This window comes from Chenopodium album, chromosome 17 (assembly GCF_948465745.1).
Source record: "Chenopodium album chromosome 17, dcCheAlbu1.1, whole genome shotgun sequence".
NCBI lineage: Eukaryota > Viridiplantae > Streptophyta > Magnoliopsida > Caryophyllales > Amaranthaceae > Chenopodium > Chenopodium album.
The window spans coordinates 47,851,949-47,876,746 of NC_137850.1; the positions used below are offsets into that span (position 1 = coordinate 47,851,949).

Here is a 24,798-nt window from a genome sequence, read left to right on the forward strand (position 1 = left end):
TGTTCATACAACTAAACAAGTAGTTCTCATTCTTCTATCTAGTCTTCCCATGCACACTCAATCTCTTTTACGCGTGATGAAAATACTACCATTTTCAAAACCACCTTTCTTTTTTACCATCTAATACTTTTCATCTTGATACTCACTTTGATTCATTTGACACTTAATTAGAAGAAGCCCGATTTCTCAATTATAATGGTAAAAATGGTAAAAGTAGCAAACATATTATTATTTTATTGTACTTGTGTTGTTGACTCTCCCTCTCCCTTCGTCTCCTTCCGTCTTCTTCAACCTTCTTAAACCTCCTTTATTCCTTTTCATCATCAATGGCAGATGAACACTAACAGTCTAACACCACCAGTAAACACCATGCCCAACACCCAACACCCAACACCACAACAAACCTCAACCGCAAGACGACCATCGATTTCCTTAGTCCCCATTTTCTCAACCTCCATTGTTGAAGAATTCTCAAGATCCATTGTTGAAGTGAGGGGACATTGGGGAAGTGGGTTAATGTTGTCAATCTTCCATTTTGCTGAAATGACAAAAATAACCTTGCTTGTTTGGGGAAAAAAAAAAAAAAAACGAAAAATCCCCATAAGTCAGGTTATCTATACTATTCTAAAAAGAGAAAACAAAGTTTGATAGAAAAGGGCAGTTCTATGGGGCAATTTTCAAATGGCTACAATAAAATTGTGGTCATTATATTAAATTAAATCTCAACTCTTTATCTATTTTAACTAATACAAACCGTTGATTGAGAATCAAAAGTCCCTTTTTAGTTTTTTTAAAATTTATTTGGTTAAAAAAACAAAAAAGTTATGTTAGTTTCTCCTTCAATACTTTGTTTTGCTTCTCTTCTGTAATCAAACATGAAACATGTTTATATTTAATCTCCAATTGTTTCTTATATCAATGTCCAAGTTTCTTGATCTATTGAATGTTCCATTGATCCTTCCCCTCCTGACCTTCTCAATTCATTTGTTGGGCAAAGCTTAAAGTAAAATATGCATGAACATGAAAATCGTCAATTTCGATCAGATCTTCAATGACATACTCATGTTTTTATGATTTTTTTTTTTTTTTTTTTGAAAAATTTGGATCAACAATTATCCCAATTGTATTTTAATTTGTTATAATCCTTTAAAATCTAAATGAATAGAGAAGAATTCCAAAAAAGAGAGGATCATGGATCAAAATATTGAAGGAGAAACCGAATCAAAGAACGTGTTTTTTTTGGTCAATTATCCTATATATTTTTTTAAAAAAAAAAAAAAAAATAAAAACTGAATAATTATCTAAATCAACAGTTTATATTAAGTCAAAAAAAAGTAATGACTGGGATTTTATCTAATATAATGACTACAATTATATTGTAGCCACTCAAAAGTCATCCAGTTGTACAGTGTTTTGTTTTTTGTAAAATTCCATTCAAGTCCCAATTGTTGAGGACTTGCAAGTTGCAGCATTTACTTGTAGCTTTTTTAAAATTAAACATTTTGTAAGAAACATTTTAAAATTAAACATTTTGCTTTTGAGTAGGGTTGGCAAAATTCGTGTTGTGTTCGTGTTTTGTCTCGTGTTAATTTTGTAAGAAACAATGTAAGATAGCTCCATATTGGCCACTCTATCTAAACGATTTGTGCTTGGTTTAATTTTGTACTGTGTAGACTTTATGTTTTCTCTCAATAAGTTTGTGTTCACATCGTGTCGGATTCGTGATATGTACACTACCTCTGTTTTATATTAGTTGCAATTTGGGGTATAATTTGTGAGATAAAAAATATTCCAACGTTGCAACTAATATGCTGAGGTAGTATATTATATCCTCTGTTTTTTATAATTAAAATATTTGAGAACGGAAACTTTTTTTTAAAAAAAAAAAAAAAAACTTTTGGGATTTATACTGTTTATACACACTCCTTTAATTAACTATACATTAAGCATTTTATACATTACGAAAAAACATATTCATTCGGGACGTTATTAATTCGTCTTTATCCATATACTATAATAACAAAGAAAATCAATGGTTTGGAATTAAATGGTATAATAACTTCCACGTCCTTCCTTTTTGTGTTTAATCTCGCTCTTCGACTTTTTGTTACATAAATCAAGTTGATTTCCATTGCGCATATCCCAACCACTCTCCAAAATTCAAAATTATAACTACATTTTTTTTGCTACATGATACAACTACATTTTTTTTTCTTCCCATATAAAGTATGATATGACGGCATAAGAGAACATGTATTGTCAAAATCTTAATGTTGCAAGTAAAACAGACTGGAGGAATAAGTACTGCGGTCTAACTAAATTTGTTTGTATCATAATAGCACTTTTAATGACATGATTCTAAAAATCTATTTCATTGATTATATCACTCCAGCTAAAAATAAATCTCAATACTTACCTATATCAATAGTTTTCCCAACTTAATCTTCTAGATAGAAAGTTTGAAATTAGATTAATCACTATCCTTTTAGGTAATAAATTCTCTCTATTTCATATCCATTTCCTTTTTTCCTTTCGTTTTATCTCCCCCAGCTTCAAAAATTACCTAAGAATTCATCTTTTGTAAAGTGATGCATCTAAAACAAAATGAGGAAAGTATGATATTTCATACTTGTGTAATTCACAAGTTAGTTTTTTATTTGAAAAGAAATTATTTAAAATTATTTTAAAATTATTTTATTTTCAAAAATCTATGCGCTTTTTTCCTCTTGTCCAACACATATGAAAAATAAAAATTTGGGTTTGTTTGGCATTGTTGTAATTTTCTTTTTTTGGTTTTTTGTTTTTTAAAATTATATTATATATATCATATAATGAATTAAAAATTAGTCAAACTTATTAAAATCATGATAATTTTAAAAACTAACAGAAAAGTGGAAACACCTTTTTTTTGTTTCCTATTTTTGGTTTTCAAATTAACAGAAAACTGAAAACAAAAAACGATGGCAAATAATCCCTAAACATGTTTATTTTTTGTCACTCTATTAAATAACTCTCCACATAAGTACATAACTCTCATTTTTAATTTATTACTTCTGCTTTTATAGTCATGTTAAATAAGAAGTATAATTATTTTCTTTAAGTATAAGTATGTCGCATATACTACCAATTTCAAAGATTTGTTATATAGCTGGAATATATGCCCTTGCATCGTCTTAATTATAGACTTCTTTAATTTTAAAAGTGAGCTAATGATCTTTAAATTCGGAATTATAAAAGGTGATTATTATAATAATGTAATGATTGCTTGCTAAATAAGTGATTAGTTATATATTAAACAAAAAGGGCTCAAACATGTCATAGCTATATATAGACGACTATTACTTAGCTGACAAACATTAAATAAACAAAGTTAAAAACAAAATTAAAGTTCTTTTTTTTTTTTTATAAAAATGAAGTAATAAAAAAAAGACTTAAAAGTGGCTTGCAATCTCTAACACGGACACGACATGATAATACGACCCGGACACAAAATTACTGAGAGAAAACACGAAGTCGACATGACATGACATAGAATCAACATGAACATGACTTATTTAGATAAAGTGGCTAAATTATGCAATTATATTACAGTTTACATAATTTTTGATAGATGTAGTGAACTACATTAAATTGAAATGAGACCAAATACAAACATGACACAAATACTTGACCGTTCTACTCAGATCAAAAGCAAAAGGTTGAATTTTTTTTTTTATACAAAAAATAGTTTTTATTATATGTTCAGTGAACAACACGAAATTAATATGAGACCAAACACGAATAAGACACAAAATTTGTTAGCCCTGCTCAATAAGCAAAAGGTTGAATTTCTTAAATATAAAAATGACATATACCAAAAGAGATAAAGTTAAAATTAAAAGAAAAAAAAAAGATGTTGTCTCATGTATTATTGGTTAATATATACCTTTATTATTACATATATAGATTCTTAATTAAATTCATTATTGTTTATATATATATCTATACTATTCAAACCTTGATTATACAACCACATATATCATTAAAAAAAAATGAAATTATTAATGAAAAGGTATTTGTAATAGGTTAGAAACCACATCAAATCATAAGCTGATAAATAAATAAAAGTAAATAATAATAGCAATATTATACATACTTGGGATACATCATTTTGTAAAATAATATCTTTATCTCATATTTTCATACTTCGTACTCTGTACTATGTTACTTGCATGAATTTACATTATTTTACACTACACGATCCGATCCTTTTGCTTACACTTTGAGGCTCCCACATCCTCTTTGCAATTCATCCAATCTTATAATCAATAATGTCATACAATTGCCTAATTGTCCTTTGAATCTAGGGTTGCATGACCTTCGGTTTATAGAGGTATGGATAGTAATAGGAGTGAAATGATATCGAATTCACTAAAGAGAGTTGTCTAGCTTACTGCTTAGGCAGTACTATACCTGCTAAGAAGAAAGTTATTTGTATGTTAATTGGGAGGCAAGGAAGGTACTATAAGATAATAATTGTAAGAATCATATGGACCAAAAAAAAAAAAAAAAAAAAAGCCACTAAAAAAGCTTTTATGATGAAAACATAAAACAATTCTTGAAATATATAAAGCAAGTTAGATCTTTCATACTTATAACTTTGCTTTACATACTTGTATTTTTATACTAGAACATATCAATAGTTAAATATGTGTATTGAAATCTTCTTTGCACATACTTTAAACAATAAAAATGGACAAATGTTTCAAAAAAAAAAAAAAATATAAATAGACAAATTATTCAAAAAAATTTATACATATAATATAGGGATGAGCAAAACTACCCAAAAAACCGAAAACCTGAAAAACCGATCCGTAACCGTTTCGAAAATTAGGCTATCCGATCCGTTAACCATAACGGTTCGGGTACCTGTTCCGATAATTTGTTATCGGGTATGGTTATTGAGTATCATTTTAAAATTAACGGTTACCCGATCCGTTCCGTTAAAGCATTTTTTTGTTTTTTTTCCCTACTTAAATCTATTTTTTTTTTTTAAATCTAAACTCTTACTTTACTTTATAATTACTTTATAATATCAATGATTAGTAATATTATTAATAATTTGGTCAAAATCATATGATATTGTTGTTAATTAGTGGTAAATTATATCATAATAACTACATAATTAAGTTTAATTATCATTATTGGATATCTTATTGGGTACCCGATAACCGATTCGAAAATCCAGGTACCCGAACTTATCGGTTCGGGTTATGGATATCACTTTTAGGGATTTTGGTTATCGGTTACCTGAACCTTAGTACTAACGGTACGGATACCCGTCTCATGCTCACCTCTAATGTAATATATGAAATGGTGTATTTGCAAAAGTAATTTTTTGCTCTAAATTATGTATACGGACACTTAATAATAGAATAGAAAGAGTAAATATTAATTTGTTTAAGAGTTGGTTCACGCATGCGTAGCATGCGACTGCCAACCAGTACTTGTTAAGAAGCAATTGAGTTTCTCCTTAATATTTTTATTTTTAATCTATATGACCATATGACTCCATATCTATATCATTCATCTTTCAATTGTCATTTACTCGTAAATCATGTATGTTTCGAAACAACATATGTATTAATCACAATGAAAGTCGATAACATACTAAATCCAAGAATATTAAATCTATTAACTAATACTAAAACAAAACATTGATGACATCATCAACCCTCAAACTATCATACGTGTCATTCTCACATTAAAAATTTTCTCTCCAATTCTATTTGTGATGTCATCAATTACTAAATATTTTTTTAATTTTATTTTTAATCTAAACTTTTGGCTTTAATAAATAAGTGTGTATAAAAAATTCAATTAAACAATTTTCTCTTCTAAATTATAGTTTCACATTCCTAATTTGTTTGATTGTGGTTTTAATTTTTTTTTTTTTTTTTTATTTTTTTAATTTTTTTTTTTACTTTCCTTAAATGCAAATTATATCTAATGTTAATCTTCATATACAATGTAACACAACTGAAAATAAATTACATGAAAGATTAATTTCACGGGGATAACCTAGCTAGTTAAATTTAAAATATTCAAACATTAAGGTTAATCCAAAGTCATGCTTAATTCAAGAAAGTAGTCAAAAATTGTGGATTAATTGGTTAATTCTTATTAATATTGTCCTAAAAGAACTTCTCCTTCATCCCTCCCATTATCTCTCTCCTCTTCATATCTTTTAGACAGCGCCATTATTCACCTGTATTTCACTCAGAATTTTCGATCTTTTTCGTTCGATTTCTCTCTAAACGGTTAATTTACGATAATCTGTAATTGGCTAATTGTAATATTTTCTGGGCAACAACCTCAACGATGTAAGTATTTAATTTTATTCCACCATCAATTATTTATTTACTATGATAATTTTTAGTTTTGAAATTGTTAATCTTGATATTATATGATCAAATTTCGGATCAATTTGTATTAAATTTGTGGTTTGATTTCAGATCCGTTGTATAATTTTTTTGGGTGTTTTTTTGGTTTTTGATTGAATTTTCAGATACGGGCAATTTGGTGTTCGGTTAACCACCTAACCCTAATTCAAAGTTGGAGTAATTTTAGGTTTGTTTCTATCATCATTGTCAACTTGAAGTTTCAATTTATGTTAATCCGTCATTTACCCTTTGATGCTCTTGATATGATTATTACCCCGTATTTCTGTTTTATTGCTTGATCAAAAAATTATTCCTTAATTATTCAAGTTACAATTTACAGTATTCTAGTAATAGTTGGTGTATCATGAACGATAGACAATGCTGGATGGCCCTTGTGGCTATTGTCGTGTCCCGGGCAGTCTGGCTGCATACATTGATCTCTTGTTTCGTGTTGGCAGATCCAACAATTATTTTTTCATCATCAATTAAGGCATGAATATTATAGCCGTAGTTAGCATGTCTTGGTATCATGATTTTAGGCTTTAAGAATACAATCGCCATGACACGTGAAATCAAATAAATGCAAGTTTTGAACTATGATACTTAGAAGGGGTTTTGAAGCAGGGCTTTCCTTGTCATCATAAACTGATTGCTGAGGAACTTAGGTAATGGCCAATCATGAATGGCTTTTATTGTCTTACATGAAGGGTAATTTGTATTCATATATTTTCTAGTTATATTGTGCACTAATACAGCTTTCTGAATGTCATCAGCGCATTTTTATTTGGTTTAAGTGACCTCAAATCCAACTTACTGAACATATTAGCCTACAATGAGTCCAATACTCCTCTAATAGTCCCGTCCCCCACACCCCCCCCCCCCCCCCCCCAAAAAAAAAAGACCTCCCTTGTGTGCGGTGAGAGTTAGGGGAGTAATCTTTACTTTTGATCTCCAAAATGAATCTACATTATTGCCATGTCTTAATCTTGCTTTTATGAAAGAAAACTTGCGTGAAAGTTCAGCCTAACTCCTTTTAAGTAGTGTTTCTGATTCATGTGGCTGCCATTTTGCCAGGAGCTTTTTTGTCATCCAGTCGTGTATCCTATTGAGCCTTTTCCTCCTTTATTTTTGAGGTGATCGGTATGACCATGAAGATTTTGTAGATGTGGGTTGATTAAATGGAGTGTGAACCTTTAGAAGGTTTGAATTTTATGAATTTCGCCAAAATGACTCTTTTGTGTAGTTGGTAGTTACAACGTGTTTAAATTTGAAGGAATTTGGAGGAATGGATGGGGGAGAAAATCTAGGATCTATTTTACTTTATTTGGATGTGGATTGAGGAAAATGAAGAATATTGAGGAATGCATTTTACTTTCCTTTTTTAATGAATCAAATCCATCCTCCATTAGAAAGATAAGTAGAAAATTCAAGCATATCGCCGTACCCCCCAATCTCCTACCTTCCCTTTTTCTCCCCTCACCTTACTCTTTATAATTGCTAACCAAACACACTGTAAATATGGTGATCTAGAGTTCAAAGAGTTCTGTGGGTGGATTGGCTCCTACAAAGGAGTTTTATTGTGGCTTCTTGAGTTCATGCAGCTTTGTGAAGATGTAAGCCTCATGTAGTGGTTTTGGGTTGAACACTATGATGGGCACATATAATATGTCATCCAACTCGCTTAAAAAATTAAAGGGCCAGTGGTCTTTTACATCTCGATATTGTTGTAAACTTGGTTTTGTATTTTTAATTGATTACTTTAAGCCATGGAAACTGTTTTTTAAATTTTGAATCCGGCTATTAAATCATCCTCATGCACTGCCTTAATTTTATACGAAGTATAAGTTTCAAAAAATAGTATTGCTGTGCGAACTGCTATCTTCTTTGTGCTAGTTGACTAGACAGCAAGGGGGTGTCTGCCACTCTGTCCTATGGCTTCTCCACGCTAATGCAATTGGAGATTTGGATCAGTGTTTGACAGGGTCTGGTGCCATTGCAGGGGTTTGGAAGTTTTTGTAGGTTCTAGCTGCACCTGTGAATTTGTGATCATCTCCAGTATTGTAAAGGAAAGGAACTGTTTGGATTAGCATTACCTATCTCTCTAGATCATCTCTATTGAATTAGAGGACTCACCTTGGTATGACTACAGAGTCTAATGCTGGTTGCTTTAATTTTTAGTGTTAATTCATTATACTTCAACAGTTAGCTCTGTCACTGGCTTAGCTTATTGAGCAATAACTTCCTCCTGCTTCAGCTGCAAGCTCTGTCTATTTGTCTAAATGCAATCTTCTTGGGGACACCTCCAACCATAAGGTCCTTAGTAGGATTGGCTTTTTCCTATCCAGAGCTTTTGCTATGGAGTCCTCACATCCCTCTTTGTATCGTGGCCTTGTGGGCCTGAGATAGGCTTCAAAGAGGAGCCCTAGTCATACCTAGCAAGAAAGTAGAAAGAGATTACGCTGTCTTGATGTTGGGGTCCACTATCCCACCATTCCTCAGTATTGCTGCTCTCCCTAGCTAGAACCTCATAACAAATTCTCAAGTAATTAAAGAACTTTGATATTGCTCGTGCAATTTACCTTTTAATTAAGCAGTTTACTAAGATTATGTCAACATATAGTTATATATGAAATTGGGCCAACACGGTTATCAAGTCATAGCTATGTCAACATATAGTTATATATGCAATTGGGCCAACACGGTTATCAAGTCATAGCACTCATATGTATCAAACCTTTGTTGTTCGTGTTTTTGAAATATTGGTCTACATGGTGAAATTTATTAACCCTCTGGTATAGACATCATGCTTACTGATGTCGCTGGAAATAGTAGTTAATTATTTCCAAGGCTCATTAGTTTAAAGGTTCTGTTATGTTTTATGTTTTGAAATTTGGTTGCACTTTAAGATCATTATTTTTCTTCAATCAGTTGTATTTTAGCAAATGATGCTGCTTCTGATGTAGTGAATTTATATAATACAGGTTGGTGATGGGGGCTTTTATGTCAAGATTTTGGTTTATGTTATTCCCAGCTAAGGAATATAAGATAGTGATTGTTGGTCTTGATAACGCGGGAAAGACAACCACCCTTTATAAATTGCATTTAGGAGATGTGGTTTCAACGCACCCTACGGTGGGTAGTAATGTCGAAGAGCTTGTCTACAAAAATATTCGATTCGAGGTTTGGGATCTAGGTGGGCAAGATAGACTGAGGACATCATGGACCACATATTATCGAGGAACACATGCTGTCATTGTGGTTATAGATAGCACAGATAGGGCCAGGATCTCGATAATGAAAGATGAGCTCTTCAGATTGCTTCCTAACGAGGATCTACAACAAGCTGTTGTGCTGGTCTTTGCCAATAAACAGGATCTGAAGGATGCCATGACTCCTGCAGAGATTACGGATGCTCTATCCCTCCACAGCATAAAGAATCACGACTGGCATATCCAAGCTTGTTCTGCCCTTACCGGTGATGGGTTGTATGATGGATTGGGATGGATTGCCCAGCGGGTTGCTGGGAAAGCCACAAGTTAGTTTAAAAGTCAGATGTACTGGTGTTTGTTGACCCCCTTTTGTTTTCCTTATTTATTATACAGGTGCCCATTTACTGTTTGATCTTTGTAATAATTTACATTTGGAAGATAAGTTGCTTATGGAATTTCTCTGAAATGTTTGTTTCTTTGTTTCCCCCCCTATTTGTATGAGAATTCTCCTGTAATGGACTTGATTGATGATTTTATTTTAGAGGGTGTGGGGCTGAATATTGAATAATCCGTAGTATGTCTTAAACGGTGAAGTAATCCGAAATACTCCTATTGTAAATCTGTAAGTTGGCTAGAAAAATACGTAGTAAGCTAAATAAAATTAGTACTTAAAAGTAAAATAAGGTAGCTGATGTATTTCCTAATCAATATTAAGTTTATTAATTTGTTGAAACACAATTACAATTGTTAATTGAGGTTGAGGACTTGAGGTGATGGAGTAGTGGCATCGCTTCTAATTCGTATTCCTGAGGTCTAGGGATTCAAACTTCATGGGATTTCATTTGAGGGATATCCCTTTTGTTAATTGAAATTGGCCTAAAATTTGATTAACAAAGCATATCTTGTTTTTTTTTTTAGCATATCTTAAAAATTATTCATTTTATTTTGTTTAATTAACATGCAAAATTTTTAAAATCTGTAAATAAGAGCAAGTTTAGCCCCAAGTCTTAAGACTTGAATATAACATCATTTTTTGTGGTCCCCAATGAAAATAATGTCATCAAATTCTTGTTAAAACTCACTAAGACTTGCACAAATTTATTACTTTAGCCCTAAGACTTAAATATTTGACATATTATATGCAGAAAAGTGTAAAAAAAAAAAAGATAATAAAAATAAAAGTGAAGTGGGTGAAGTGAATCCCAATCTCAAGTCTTGAGTTGAGTCTTGGAATTTCAAGACTCAACTTGAGACTTGCTTGAGATTTTAGAAGAAAAATGGAAAAAGTCTTAATCATAAGTCTTAAAACTCAAAATAATAATGTCACCCCAAGTGTAAGTCTTAAAACTTAGGGCTAAACTTGCTCTAAGAACGGAAGGAGTAATGCCGTGATGGTTAACCCAAATACTCAACCAATAGGCCAACACTATTTGGAAGATTGTGATGGACAATTTTGTCCTGGACTTTAACACGAAGTTATCTGCAAGACCGCGACAGTCCTGGGGGTATTTTAGGTACTCAGAAAACCCAAATAAAGTCCACCCAATAAACCTAAGAACAACCTGAGGTTCCTCAAGAATGTTCTACAAAGAGTGACCAATTTACGTAACAAAACCAATCCCTCAAATCAAATACCAAAATCTGAAAATCCCTAATTTCCCCAATTTCATATCATCTTCAACCTGAAAGAAGAGAGAGAAATCTCTGAAGGAAGAGAGAGAAAACGATGTCTCACTTCGGAAGAACCGGTCCTCCTGACATCGCCGATACTTACTCTCTTCTCGTCCTCAATATTACTTTTCGTAAGTTCTTCTCTCTCTTTCCTTTCTGTTTCTGAAACCCTAGATTTTGTACTTGTTTGATTAATTTGTTGAATTTAAAACAGTTTTTGTTTAGAATTTGTTGAAATCAAACAATGAGAATTTGTTGAAATTGAACAATTTTTTTCTTACTTTTTGTTTTGAGAATTTGTTAATATGGTTGAGTTTGATTGGAGCAGGAACTACGCCCGATGATTTGTTTCCGTTGTTTGATAAGTATGGCAAGGTTGTCGACATTTTTATTCCTCGTGATCGAAGGTGTGATGATTTTCTTCCTTGGTTGATCATAATCAATTTATTTATTTAATTTGTTCGGCTTTCGTTATTGAATTAATGGGTAATGGGTAATACAGGACCGGGGAATCCCGTGGTTTCGCCTTTGTTCGATACAAGTATGCCGATGAAGCTCAAAAGGCTGTGGATAGGCTTGATGGTATTTGCCTTTCCTAGCTACATTGTTATTTCGTATATTAAATCAAATTGTATATTAAAATTGTGTAATTTGATAATTGGGGGGTAATGTTATTGATTTTATCCATGGTTTTCTTGTAGGGAGGGTTGTGGATGGTAGAGAAATTGCTGTCCAATTCGCGAAATATGGTCCAAATGCAGAGAAAATGTAAGTGTTAATGTTATTTTAATGTATCTCGAATTGCTATGTTGGTTGGGTGTTCATGGTGTATTTATATTGTGGTTTTTGGCCGATTTCGCCAGTTGTTTGTAATTTTTGTACTCAAATCATATGTGCAAAGCAGTAGTTATCTGTAATCAACAGGCTTATTCATATTATTGTATAGCTTATATTTGGTTTTGGGTGCTTCCAAGCTGATAATAAAATGAAGCTAGGTTCATGTTTTTTTTATAGAAATTCTTTGAATGGCTTGTGTTTGAAGGCTGTAATGTGTTTTGTGTAGGATTGACATGTTCTATAATGACTTAAGACAGTATAAGCATTTAGGTGGGTTTCTTCCATAGAGGATGTATCTTTACCCTTGGTCCGAACCTATTAAAACTCTCCTACACCCTTATCAAAGACCTTCAAGATGTCTTAATGCTAATAATCTGCATAAAGATCCCTTTGTGTTCAATACCAGAAGGTGCAGAACTTGATCAAGATGCCAGTTTCAATTTATAAGCTGATATGGACTTATGGAGTGAAAAATGATTAAGGTCAAGTAATATTGAAGTGATACGCCAGAAAAACTAGGTTTGAGTGTTAACTAGAGAAGAAAGAGTGAGGAGGTAAGAAATGAACATGACACTTGATGATTTAATGATTATGATTAATGTAACGAAAGATATTCCTGTCTGACATTGGTATATATCTGCATTTATTTGATGCATCCTCTGAAATACTCCGTAGTATTTGTTAGAATGCAAATCTGTTGGGAATTTGTTAGAATTTTAATGAACCTAACCCTGTGAATGCCATTAGAATGCTAATTAAATGGAATTTGATCAAGGTTCTTGCTTAATCCAGGTAAGATTAATTTTCAGGTTTACATTGAATTAGGAGACATAGAACCTGCATTTTAGGGTACTCTTGACATATTTCAATATTTATTTTTGCTTTGCTTGATGCTCTGATCTTTGAAAATTACATTAATTGATTTGGGGGAGGGTGTTGTGAGTTCTAGATGAACGAGGGTTCAAAAGATTTTGTTTCCTAAATTATTTGTGAAGATACATTTAACCAAGCTCAATAACCTCCTCCTCTCCAACACACATGTTTTATTTTGACACTTAGAGGAAGAGATGTATTTTGGCCATATTTTTTTTTTTCAAACCTTGTTATTTAAGCCAAAGCCACATGATGGTTATTCGTTTTGTTTGCTGCTTGTCTATTTCTATTGTATTATGCTGTCCTTTATTTATTTACCATTTAAGAAGATCTTAATATTGATTGGAATGCAAATAGATTGGTCTCCTAGCTACTGTAGCTTGTTCAATTTGTTTGTGGCTTTGTGCTCTGTGAGGCTTGACCATGCTTTCCTTCTCTGATTTTCTTTTCTTTTTTTTTTTTTTTTTGAAAATAATGGTTTATTTATGTTGTATTTCAGTCAAAAAGGAAGGATTGTTGAGTCTATTTCCAAGGTCCGAAGTCCAAGGCGGAGGTATGGTTTTCCAATTTTGTTATTGACCATTTTTTGGGATTTATTATGTGAAGTTATATGTAATCCATGGAACAAGCTGTCAAATTGGAATTTGGAACACATGCATATCTGATGTTTACTTTGTGCTCAAAATTTTTCTAATTTCGAAGAGGTGCTCATATTAAGGCACCTGGACGCCATGAGTGGCAGCTGAGCCTTGCATACGTGAAGTACTCTGTCACCCTTTTCAGACTTACTTTAGCTTCATTATTTCCATGCTGTATACATTTCTCAGTTGTTGCCAGAGCATTGTTTTGCTGTATTTAACAATGTCACTTTTTTTTTGGTTTGTATTTGCAAATACTGGTATCAGTATTTACATGGTTATTAAATAATTTTCACCACTACATGATTATCACCGATGTTGTCTTTAGGTACCGAGATGATTACGATAGAGATAGGGTATATTCCAGAAGAAGAAGTCGTAGTAGAAGCTTGGACAGGTATGATCGTGACAGGTATCGCAGAAGGGACAGAGATTATCGTCGCCGAAGTAGGAGTCGCAGTTACACTCCTGAAAAGTATAGAAGTCGGGGACGAGATGGCTATGATGATGACAGAAGCTATCGAAGCAGATCAGCTGATAGGTTGCTAGACTTGCTACCCCTCATTTCTGTATAACTTATTTACACATGCTGCTGTCATGTAAGTACTTATTTTTATACTTGCTCAGTGCCTCTCCAAGACGAAGTCGCAGTCCACGTAGAAGTATTTCACCACGGCGGAGTGCTTCACCTCGTAGTCCATCTCGTTCAAGGAGTCATAGTCCAGAGAAGCGCAGCCCTGATGAACGTACATCAGTCCCTCGCCGTTCAGCATCTCCTCAGGCTGTTTCTCCTCATAATGGCCATTCTGCGCAAAAATCAGTTGAGGTAAGTTATTGAGCTTATCTAAGTTTCTCCCACTTGAGGTCCAAATATCTTATTAGGCGGTGTCTTGGAATTGGCAGGCGTGAACCCAGCTGAAAACTGGAGCAGTGATTTGTTGCAGATGAACAGCTCTAGAGGTCACTTGATGATGTAGAATGATTTTGTGCATTGGTAGCTTGGAGTATTGAGTTAGACTTTTGGATAGGAGTGGAACATTTATGGCTATGATGTATTTGCACCCTGCGCTGTGGGTTTGCTTCAATATACCTTTGGATCTTTCTGATGGTAATTGTTGAGTCTGCTAGCTATTTAAAAACGTAAATGTGGTTTGTCTTTCATCATCTGTTTTATGGTCATTCTGTGTCCTTATAACTTACTTTTTGGATTTGTATGCTTCTTGTCAAACATTATAAATTGTTTGATTTTGACTAAATGTTATCACATGTGATCTTTTAGCTGAGATTGAGAAGAATTGTGGAAGTTTGATAAGCTGAATGATGTGATGTTGGTGACGCTGATGGTGTTTGTGATTGTTTAATGGATGATGCATATCTTTTTGTTGATAGTGACAATCAATATACCGGCTGCTGATCTGATACTTGCTGGTTGCTGTTTTATACTATGGACCTTTATGATGGAAAGACTGGTGCTGTTGCAACTTGACCTTATCGTCATAAAATCCTGCTAGTTGGTGAGATTTACAGATCAGTCACTTATTTACATATGTGATCCAGTGTTTTCAATATGGCTGATTTTGAAAATTCTGTTAATAATTTTATTGGTCATAGCATAAGAAAACAAGGTTCAATGACATGAATGGATGTGTAGCTGTGCTGTTGGCCCTGCTACTTCCAATGGTCTGTACCTGTTGTCATAATGCTGATTACGTTTGTGAATGAGACCACATTAGCCCGGGGAACAATGCATCCACAACAACTGGATGTGGTAATGGCCTCTGGTTGCTTACTCTGTTTTGTGCATTGTGTATACAACTAACAGCCTATTGCTTAATAGTTTTTGACTATTGTCTTGCTGTTGCTTAATTGTATAGCTCATGGCTCGTGATTGTAGCTGTCAAGCAGTTGCGGAGTTCTGCCTGTAGTTTGAGATTTTCGTGTTGCTTGGTCGTAGCTTTGCTGAAAAGCTTTTTGGTGGCTGTTGGTGGCCAATACTTGGGTTCGGGTCGGGCTATCTAAGATAGGACTGTTGTTTGTTTTGACCATCGTGTAGCTGTTCCTGGCTCGTGGTTTTTTCTGACTGCTAGTAGAGCTGTTTGATTTTGAGCAGATCTTTGTTCGATACAGCCTTTAGTTTTATGTATGACCAACAGCAAGAGCATTTAAATGAGCTGCAGAAGTGTGTGTCTTGCATGCCCATGGTATTTTCTCACATCATTTTGTAGTCCATGCTTGTTGCTGATTCTGAAGTCGTTCTTTATTGAATCTCTTTTTGTTAAAATATCATCTGAACTTAGGAAGACACGTACTAGTATGTGAGCGGAAACTAATCTGCTAGTTTGTTTACCAGTTTATATCTGTCAAATTCCCCTTTTCAAGTCTCCACTTCGAAGGTTAAGTTTGTGTGTTGTAGCTTGTATAAATTTATCAAACTGGTTAGGATTTAATTGTCTTACTGAAAAGAAAACCCAGAAAAATATGAGCACTGTTCAGTTCATTCTCTAGATATTTTGTTTAGCTGGGGGTATAATTGTCTGTTCAAATGTCATTGCAAGGGCACATGCGTCATTTGTGTTGGATGATCAACTAACTACTGTAGAGCAATAATTGCATGAATGGATGAATGGATGGACAGCTGTCCAAAACCAGTGAACTAATGGCCGCGGTATTTGAACATATTTACGAAAAGTGTCACCAGATTATCAAAGCATTTCAACTTGTATTTGCCGGAAAAATATCGTTGCATTCTTGCTATGTGTTGTTGGTTACCTCAGCTAGGTCAGGCAATTCTAATAGGCGAACATTACGATTTGATGTTAGAACTCTTAAAATGTAGAAGGCTATGTGATTTTTTCCCTGCATTTGCTGTTGTCTCGTGATATTCCTTCCTCTAAGAGGAAGCTTAACTTTTAAGCAACCATCAGCTGGATGTTTGAGAAAATCTGGTTTATGCTCTCTTGGTTTTTGTCTAAATGTGGTAATTTCCAGATGTATTGGGATATTTGAATTACTATTTCAGTGATAGTATGAAAAAATTCTGCCATTCAACAAATCTGTGAATTAATGCTGATAAGCCCTTCGGTTTGATGGTTTTTAGGACTTTTTCCTTAGACGACATTGTCTTAGATTTACTTAGAAGATGACATGGTTTCAATTTCTCCGTATCCTTGGAAAAAAATACATCTGTAATGCAAATTTTTAAAAGAATATGTATGTCTAGATAAATACATTGTGTAATGTGTAATATTTCAAAAATCCAAAGAGTAAAAGGTCACTTCTTTGGTCATATGCTCAATAAAAAGGTATTGGAAACTATTGTTCTTTATAAAGATTTCCTTATTTTCATTTTGTGCAAAAATGACAAATAATATACCTTTGTTTGTATCAGTATAAATTATTAAATTTGATATTATGAAAATTAAACTTGAAATGAATCTAACAATAACCTTATGATAAGTTTATTTATTTTTTTGGCTAAAGTTGTTTTTACCATTTGGAGTACATGTACACTAATACCACTATAATTAAAAATCATCCCAGTCTTGTACCATCTCCTGTCATTTAAATCTTAAAGAGTTGAATATGAAGGAAGCATATTAGCCAGGATATGATTAAGAACCTCATGGAGCCATTCATAAGTACAGAACCAGATATTGTTGGCCCATACAAGTGATATACCGTATACTGTGAGAAGCAACACCATAAAATTCTAGCCCTTCTGTGAAATGGCGTCTCGGGTACATTCTTTAATTTTCAGCAAATTTCTCATGCCAGACAACAAATCTATGTCTGTTGCTCCAAAGCTTGGCTCTAACATGCAAGAGGTAAATACGCTTCTTTTGTTTTGGATTGTATCCATTGAAAGTACACAGCTTACTTTTGTTGTTTATAGCACTACAAAAGCAGATTAGTGAAAAAATCGGATAATACAGAAGATCCAAAAACTTTAATAGGTTGATTAGAAACCTTTGGAAATGACTTGAAGGTGATAGGCACAATAGCTCTTGATGTATAATCATGAGGAAAGACTATAGTTGACTTACTATATACTCGCAAAAAATTGGTCTCTAACAGAGTTGGTCAACGGACATGGGAAGCACTGAGAGCTTATCATCATAACATCTAAATTTTACTTGCCAACTTTTCCAAAATCAAATATAGCATTATTCTTTAAACATCTAAATTTTAGAATCTGCTCATTTAAGCTATTATTTTTTTGAGAAACTGCTCATTTAAGCTTGACTTGATGGAAAGGGGGGATACTTCAGTAAAATTGCCACAACCTTTTCATCTTGGTTGAAAAATGGACAACAGTATTTTCCAGAATGCTAACTGAATATTATTTTACACAATCCTTGTTACTCCGTAGTTCTTTAACATCATGAATTAAATCATGTATATTCTGTTTACATTCTACAATAACTCTTAACTCATCTTCAACGCAGAGTCACAGATACTATCCTGTTCTCATCTTGTTAAAATTGCTGAGTCAGTGTTTTCAAATATTGCCGCCTGATTTCATTTTGATTTATAAGCTGACTTCCAACGATCCTTATGGAAAGGGGAACGTTGGCACAGTTGCCACAATATCTTCTCTTATATCGACCAAATGTGCCTCCATTTGATGTTGGCCTGGTTCATGTGTCACTCTCATCAAATATCAAGACAGTCTTAGAAAGGCCTTTTCGTTTCATGTCTGATGGCTTCCTGCAATATTTGCCACACCTCTTGACCAAGTAATCACTGCGATTCTACACTGATGTCAAAGAAAGATGTATTATCTGGAATTGCAGCATCCAATGCATCATATAGCACCAACAAACTTGCCAAACCTGAAGTCAAAGAAAGATGTTGATCAGATTCTGATGTATTATCAGTACTCGTCTCTGAAATGCAAGCAAAACATAAACCTAAATGAGGCCTTCCAAAATCCAGTTCAAAACTTCAAATGAACTGTTACAAGACTTGCCAATTAGCCAAAAACGTGGATCCAACGAAAAGAACCAAAGCAACACTGATGGTTTTACTAATGCGCTAAATCAGAATATACATAGTTACTTTACTCACCAGCCTTACAGGAATCAGCAACTTCAACTCTCCATTAAGGAGTGAATATTAAGGTTCGTGCTGTCAAGATAAGGATTAGGTACTTCTTAACGCATTGCACGCTTTCTCATCATCAAGCAGAATGTAATATCACCCCTTCATTGATATTCGATTTGTATGAAATCTGAATAAAAGACCAAAATATACATCAAGCACCTATAAAGAACTAGACGAGATTAAAAAAAAAAACATACAGACAATCAGGGAGGGGAGGGGCAGCAAGGACAAAAACTAAAACCTGCATTTCATGTACTCCATTTCCTGGAATTTCTCAGTTAACCAACCTACATAAGCTTCAAAAAACGATAAAGATACAGCAAGATCACTTGATTTATGTTACTTATTATGAACACTTCTCTGCTTCAGTTGGTAGTTCCCTACTTTTTAGTTTATGATCTTCAAAAGGCCCCTACTTATATCGGGCTCATTACTATCACCATCATTATGTGCGTGCCTATGTAGATAAGCATAAATGCCACATAAGAAATAAAGCAGTAGACTTGTGAAATGGCCATTCATGTATATATTATATACCTGTATCATTCTTTGTAATAAGAAAGAGAAGTTAACAAAATAATATCTGTTAGTCAGATAATATGTGTAGACATTATTACCTTTGACCAGTTGAGTTATATATAAACGAACATTGAGTAAACGAATTCTTTCGGGCACTGAGTTTAGTTGTAGTACTCTGAAGCAAATATGAAAAAGGTGTTAGAGAGATGATAAGCAAGTAAGCAATTCATTTTCCAAAAATGTTGCAAAATTAAGAACGGTGAAAAGACGACATTAATAATAATAACCCCTATTTTATCTTTCATACCTAGTTTCATGTTGGGGATATGTTGGATATTGGACCAGTTAGCACCATTCTTGTTCTTGCATTCCTTCATTAACTGTGGGCTACATCCCTCTATATAAAGTTTGGTTAAGGAGGTGAGGTGGCGCATCTCTTCTGGCATTCTTTTCAATTTTGGACACATCCAAATAACAAGGGATTGGAGAGATGATAAGCCGCCTATTGATGGTGTTAGGCTTTCCAAATTATGACAACCCCCAATATAAAGGGAATGGAGAGATGATAAGCATCCAATCCCCTTTGGCAGCTTCACCACCTTTCGGAGTAATCTTAATCTCAAGGAACGGAGAGTGGGAGCAAGGTATCTCCATGGCATCTCTGCGTCACTTTCTTCTTCTGTGCTTTTGTTGTTGATGACATCATCTTCATCCTCCAATTTCAACATAGGAAGGGAATCCAATGATAGACTCTCCAGGCCAGTGAATTGGTCCCACACTCTTCGTCCTGATATACTCTTCAAATTATTGCAAATATTAATTTGAAGGGAGCGAAGAGAGGACAGGCGGCCGCTTCGGAACACCTCACCCACCTCTCCTGTTTTCAATTCCTCCATTTTCTGGTCATTGTAAATACGGAGATTCGAAAGATGGTGGAAAGATCGGATGGGTAGAGAATTAAGATATGCCAAGTTATCTATCTCCACTTCCCTCAATTTTCCATGTCGTCCTTCCTCCTTTTGCTGAGTAGTCTCCCTTATAATTGGGCCCGGCGCTTCATTAAATTTGTACAATGTCAATTGTTGCAGTCCCAGACATAAAGGAAAAATTGTCAATTCTGGACAATCATATATATCAAGACGAGAAAGTTTTGGTGCTTGCGGTGTCTCACTCTCCTCTGATTCTGATTCTGATTCTGATGATGGCTTCCACCATCCCTTCAACTTTGGCATATTTTTAAGGCCAAGCTGTTCAAGGGATGGAAAGAAAACCGACTCATCTTCATCTCCACTATTATTACTACTACTACTACTCTCCACATACTCCACTTCACTCAAATCAACCAATCTAAGGACTTTCAAATGACGCAGTTGACCCATCAATGGGAGATGCTCTAACCTTTTGCAATATCGAATATTAATTTCAGCAAGATTTGGAAGACAACTTTTGAGATTCATTGATGAGCCCAGAAACAATGTTGTCAAATTTGGACATTCAGATACATAAAGATCAGAAAGCAGTGGTGCTTGTGGTATCCGATCACTCTCCCCTGATTCTGATGATGATGGCTTCCACCATCCCTTCAACTTTGCCATGTTATCAAGCCTTAACTTTTCAAGGGACGGAAAGAATACTAACTCATCTTCATCTCCACTATTAATATACTCCACTCCATGCAAACTATCAAGTTCAAGAACTTTTAAATGACGCAGTTGACTCATCAATGGAAGATGCTCCAACCTTTCACAATTAATTACAATTTCAACAAGATTTGGGAGACAACAACTGAGAGTCATCATCCAGGTAGGGAGCCTCACCCCTGGATAATACCACAGCTTGAACTTTCTGACATTAGAGTGGGGCTGTAGGCCTTGCAACAATGCTTCTGCATTATTATTATTGTCTCTTCTAAAATTCCAGTCGTACCTAACTTCCCACAAATTTTGACTTTTTAATAGCATTTTCCCTCCCATCGTTTCTGCTGCAACGTATCCCACACCTTGTTTAACTTTAATTTCCATTGTGCGAGTGTAGTTAGTGAAATCATCCAAATCTTTACACTGACCAACACCAGTTGACCACCAATTCCAAGCTGCATTGCTTCTTCCACTTCCACCCACCACAAACATATTTAACTTTTGCAGAGATTTCATGCTATTCATCCCCGGAGGCATATGTGTCAAACTATTGCAATCAGATATATCAAGGTGCCTAAGATTAACTAATTTGCTCAACTCCCTTGGCAGCCTGTTTAGATTGCGACAGCTACACAACTTTAATGTTTGCAAGTTATAAAGCTTGGTAATGGATGAGGGCAATACACATAGCCAACTATTATATGAGAGGTCTAGGTATCTAAGATGCAGCAATTCACCTATCACACTTGGCAGCGTTTTCATTATATAAGTACGAGCCAACCGCAAAACCCTCAAGTATTTCATTTTTGATACCTCCACAACAAGGCTTTTAAAAGAGAAAGGAAGATCATCACATAGAATTGTACGCATCCTTTTCATCTTGTTCAAATTACCAAGAAGATCTTCGGGAGCAATTTTATCAAAATATACATGACGAGTTTTTTCGTTAAAACATTGTGTGCTATAATTGGATGACCATATTTCTGTCCCTGCTACCTCTTTGGCAAGATCATGAATCAAATCATGCATTTTGAATGATATAATTTCATTAGTGCCCTCGGCTAATTCAACATCTTGGAAGAAGCACCTCTGTAACAATTGCTCGAAATACTCCTCCCCGGCATCTTCAAAGCTCTCTCCATCAGACGGCATAATGAAGCCTTGAGCCATCCAAAGACAGATCAAGTCCTCCTTGATAATCTTGTAATCCTTAGGGAATATAGCACAATAACTAAAGCAACTCTTCAAATGGTACGGAAGGTAATTGTAACTGATCTTCAACACAGGTACTATGCCATTGATTTCAGCTTGTACAATGTTTGCCAAGTCAGTATTTTTCAATTTTTTCCACTTACTTTCCCCCTGACCTCGAAGAAGACTACCAACCACTCTTATGGCAAGTGGAACATTGGCACACTTTTGAACAATCTCTTTTCCGACTTCATTTAAGTGTGGTTTCAGTGGGTGTTCCTCTGGTTTAAGTGCCATTCTCTGAAACAATATCCAAGAATCTTCATCTGAGAGACCCATCAATAAATGTTTCCAACGACTCTCCGCAACATCAGCTACCGTGTTGGAGCGAGTAGTCACCATAATTCTTCCATTTAACAATTTTCTCAACTCATACCACTTACTGGGATCCTCATTCCATACGTCATCCAAAACAAGGAGATATTCCTTTCCATTCAGTTCTTGCCGAAGTTGGTCCATACTCAGACCATCTTGCTTGATTTCAGGGTTTGCAGCTGTAAGGATTTGACCAACAACCGCTTTGACATTAAAATCATCTGAGACACAAACCCACAATTTCAGAGGGAATTTCTTCCCAATGGTTTCATCGTTATAGACCTGTCGGGCAAGAGTGGTTTTCCCCAATCCTCCAATCCCAACTATGCTGACAACGGAGACACTCTCCTCAACAGCAGTGTCTAATAACATATCTATCACTATCTGTTTGTCCTTATCTCTCCCAATGGTCACATCCTCTTCACACACAAAAGAGTGAGTTTCCCTTGGGTTATGTCTCACTCGAAGATCAATTTGCCTCACCAACCCAAAATCATGTTGATGATCATTCACACTATCACCCAACATCTCCCTTATCTTTTTAATCTCTCCAGACCAAGTAAAAGCAGAACGAAGCTGAATCAAACAAGAGAAGCAACGGTTACCTGACATGAACTGCTTGCGATGAGCAAGAGTAATGACCTCATCAAACAAATCATCAGCTTGGTAAAGAGCTTCCTTAAGCCGTTCAAGTCTGCCACGTTCAACATGGGTGGGACAAACGTGGTGCCGCCGCTCCTGTTCTTCAGCATCAAGAAGGACGTTCTGGATGGTGGACATGGTGAGCTTGAGTTTTTCAAGCTGAGACTTCAAACCCAACAAAGCTTCAAACTCCGTCCAAATGGGGGAACCCAACACTTGAAGGATTGTTTGCACCAGTGAAAGTCCTCCTGACACATCCATCTAAATCTATCTCTTGTGATTTTGTGTTTTTTGAGTTAATACAAAGGAAATCAAGGAATTTATGGAGTGAGTGTTTAGTGAGAATGGTTATGGTTATACAGCAGAAATATAGCCTGTATGTTCATAAACTTTTAGGTTGAGCTGTGGTTCACTATATTATACACTTTTTCTGGGAGAAAGAAAGGCTTTCAGTAATTTAGTGCATATAATATTTTGGTGTTAGGGTCATTATAAATCTGTCAAGTAGTAATTCACGTTTAGAGGGCCGACATGTCATGTGATAGTTTCCTAACATCTATGTTATCAGACTTCACCCTACTTGCAATTTTTTTATTTGATTTGTGATTAAATTATGAAATTAGACTATCTCATTAGTACAAAAAAGCTTGGATCCACTCCACTCCACTCCACTCACTTTCTATAGTCCATACTCCATATGTTATAGAATAAGGTCAACAATTCGATTTTTAAATATAAAGGGATTACTAAATTGACTATAGATTTTCACTATTGTACAATAATCTACTACTTGGATATTATCAAGTATATTAAACGATTATTATTTATGTATAATTTAATTTCATAATATCAACTTAACTCCTACTTATTATTAATACAATTCCATTTGCATGTACCCGGTGTACAGTATTTTTACTGTACATCGGGTTTTTCTCACGTGCAACTTATTTATTGTTTTTTTTTTTTTAAATCGCGGAATTTAAAATCGAGGAATTTTATACCTAAAAATCAAAAAAACGCAGAACAATGGAGGAGAGAGAAAGTGAGAAAACGCAGCTCTCGATCATCCATTGAGGAGAGAGAAAGTGAGAAATCGCAAAAATTGCAAAAAACGATCATCAATCGAGGAGAAAAAAGGTTAGAAAACGCAAAAATTGCAGAAATCGATCATCAATCAAGGAGAAAAAAGGTGAGAAAACGCACAAATAGAAGAATTCGATCATCAATTGAGGAGAAAATAATTGAGAAAACTTACAAATTGCAGAAATCGATCATCAATGGAGAATTCGACTTTCGATACAACAAAATGCAGCAATCTCATTCACGAATTGCTACAAAAACAGAGGCAAGTTGAGACTGAATTTGAAATCGATTTAAATCGATCGATTATAGAAGAAGAAGAAACTTATTGTTTTGGAGATGAATTCGTACCAATATTCAACCATCCAGACAATGCAGATGAAGCAATTGATAATGCAAATGAAGCAATTGATAATGCAGAAGACGTAATACACAATGCTGAAAATCAAGTGGTTCCTGATAAATCAATTGATTCAAATTCAGAACAAACAACCAAAATAAATGCAACTGAAGGTAATTTCTATAAATTTTTGAGATTGTATGCAAAAAAGAACCCTTTGAATACATAATTGTTACCCTTTTTATGCATAAACGTGACCCT

The 24,798-nt window shown here is 34.4% G+C and overlaps 3 protein-coding genes across 6 annotated transcripts; 2 read left to right on the plus strand and 1 right to left on the minus strand.

Annotated features, from left to right (window-relative positions):
* Positions 1 to 6,176: 6,176 nt before the first annotated feature.
* Positions 6,177 to 10,172, plus strand: LOC145588299 (uncharacterized). 2 transcript variants are annotated; one of them, XM_081644942.1, is made up of 4 exons: positions 6,177 to 6,362; positions 6,548 to 6,609; positions 8,422 to 8,559; positions 9,404 to 10,172. In XM_081644942.1, exon 4 carries the CDS (start codon positions 9,411 to 9,413, stop codon positions 9,960 to 9,962), a length of 552 nt encoding a protein of 183 aa, XP_081501068.1. In that variant the 5' UTR covers positions 6,177 to 6,362; positions 6,548 to 6,609; positions 8,422 to 8,559; positions 9,404 to 9,410; the 3' UTR covers positions 9,963 to 10,172. The 2 variants fall into 2 exon arrangements, with proteins under 2 accessions (XP_081501068.1, XP_081501067.1); XM_081644941.1 differs by lacking the exon at positions 8,422 to 8,559.
* A 1,021-nt stretch (positions 10,173 to 11,193) lies between these two features.
* Positions 11,194 to 16,374, plus strand: LOC145588300 (uncharacterized). Of its 3 annotated transcripts, XM_081644945.1 has the most exons (11): positions 11,194 to 11,433; positions 11,631 to 11,709; positions 11,805 to 11,884; positions 12,004 to 12,070; positions 13,512 to 13,565; positions 13,979 to 14,191; positions 14,278 to 14,476; positions 14,554 to 14,758; positions 14,930 to 15,164; positions 15,262 to 15,418; positions 15,525 to 16,374. In XM_081644945.1, the coding sequence occupies exons 1-8, from the start codon at positions 11,358 to 11,360 to the stop codon at positions 14,557 to 14,559; spliced, it is 774 nt and encodes a 257-aa protein (XP_081501071.1). In that variant the 5' UTR covers positions 11,194 to 11,357; the 3' UTR covers positions 14,560 to 14,758; positions 14,930 to 15,164; positions 15,262 to 15,418; positions 15,525 to 16,374. The 3 variants fall into 3 exon arrangements, with proteins under 3 accessions (XP_081501071.1, XP_081501069.1, XP_081501070.1); XM_081644943.1 differs by having other exon boundaries at positions 14,278 to 14,758; positions 15,525 to 16,373; XM_081644944.1 differs by having other exon boundaries at positions 14,278 to 14,758; positions 15,040 to 15,164; positions 15,525 to 16,373.
* A 1,518-nt stretch (positions 16,375 to 17,892) lies between these two features.
* Positions 17,893 to 23,378, minus strand: LOC145589201 (putative disease resistance protein RGA1). The gene is made up of 5 exons (XM_081645749.1): positions 21,068 to 23,378; positions 19,844 to 20,737; positions 19,580 to 19,774; positions 18,718 to 19,447; positions 17,893 to 18,482 (listed from the first exon to the last, which is right to left on the minus strand). The coding sequence occupies exons 1-4, from the start codon at positions 23,376 to 23,378 to the stop codon at positions 19,434 to 19,436; spliced, it is 3,414 nt and encodes a 1,137-aa protein (XP_081501875.1). The 3' UTR covers positions 17,893 to 18,482; positions 18,718 to 19,433.
* Positions 23,379 to 24,798: the final 1,420 nt, after the last annotated feature.

Bases quoted from the DNA above. Each gene is read 5' to 3' on its own strand.
- LOC145588299 (XM_081644942.1), top strand. From the start codon at position 9,411: ATGGGGGCTTTTATGTCAAGATTTTGGTTTATGTTATTCCCAGCTAAG.
- LOC145588300 (XM_081644943.1), top strand. From the start codon at position 11,358: ATGTCTCACTTCGGAAGAACCGGTCCTCCTGACATCGCCGATACTTAC. The intron at 11,885-12,003 runs GTATTTGCCTTT...GTTTTCTTGTAG, and splicing joins GGCTGTGGATAGGCTTGATG to GGAGGGTTGTGGATGGTAGA. The intron at 14,192-14,277 runs GTTGCTAGACTT...ATACTTGCTCAG, and splicing joins CGAAGCAGATCAGCTGATAG to TGCCTCTCCAAGACGAAGTC.
- LOC145589201 (XM_081645749.1), bottom strand. From the start codon at position 23,378: ATGGATGTGTCAGGAGGACTTTCACTGGTGCAAACAATCCTTCAAGTG. The intron at 20,738-21,067 runs TGACTCTCAGTT...CATTGTTTCTGG, and splicing joins GAGGCTCCCTACCTGGATGA to GCTCATCAATGAATCTCAAA. The intron at 19,775-19,843 runs GCTTATCATCTC...CACCATCAATAG, and splicing joins GCTGCCAAAGGGGATTGGAT to GCGGCTTATCATCTCTCCAA.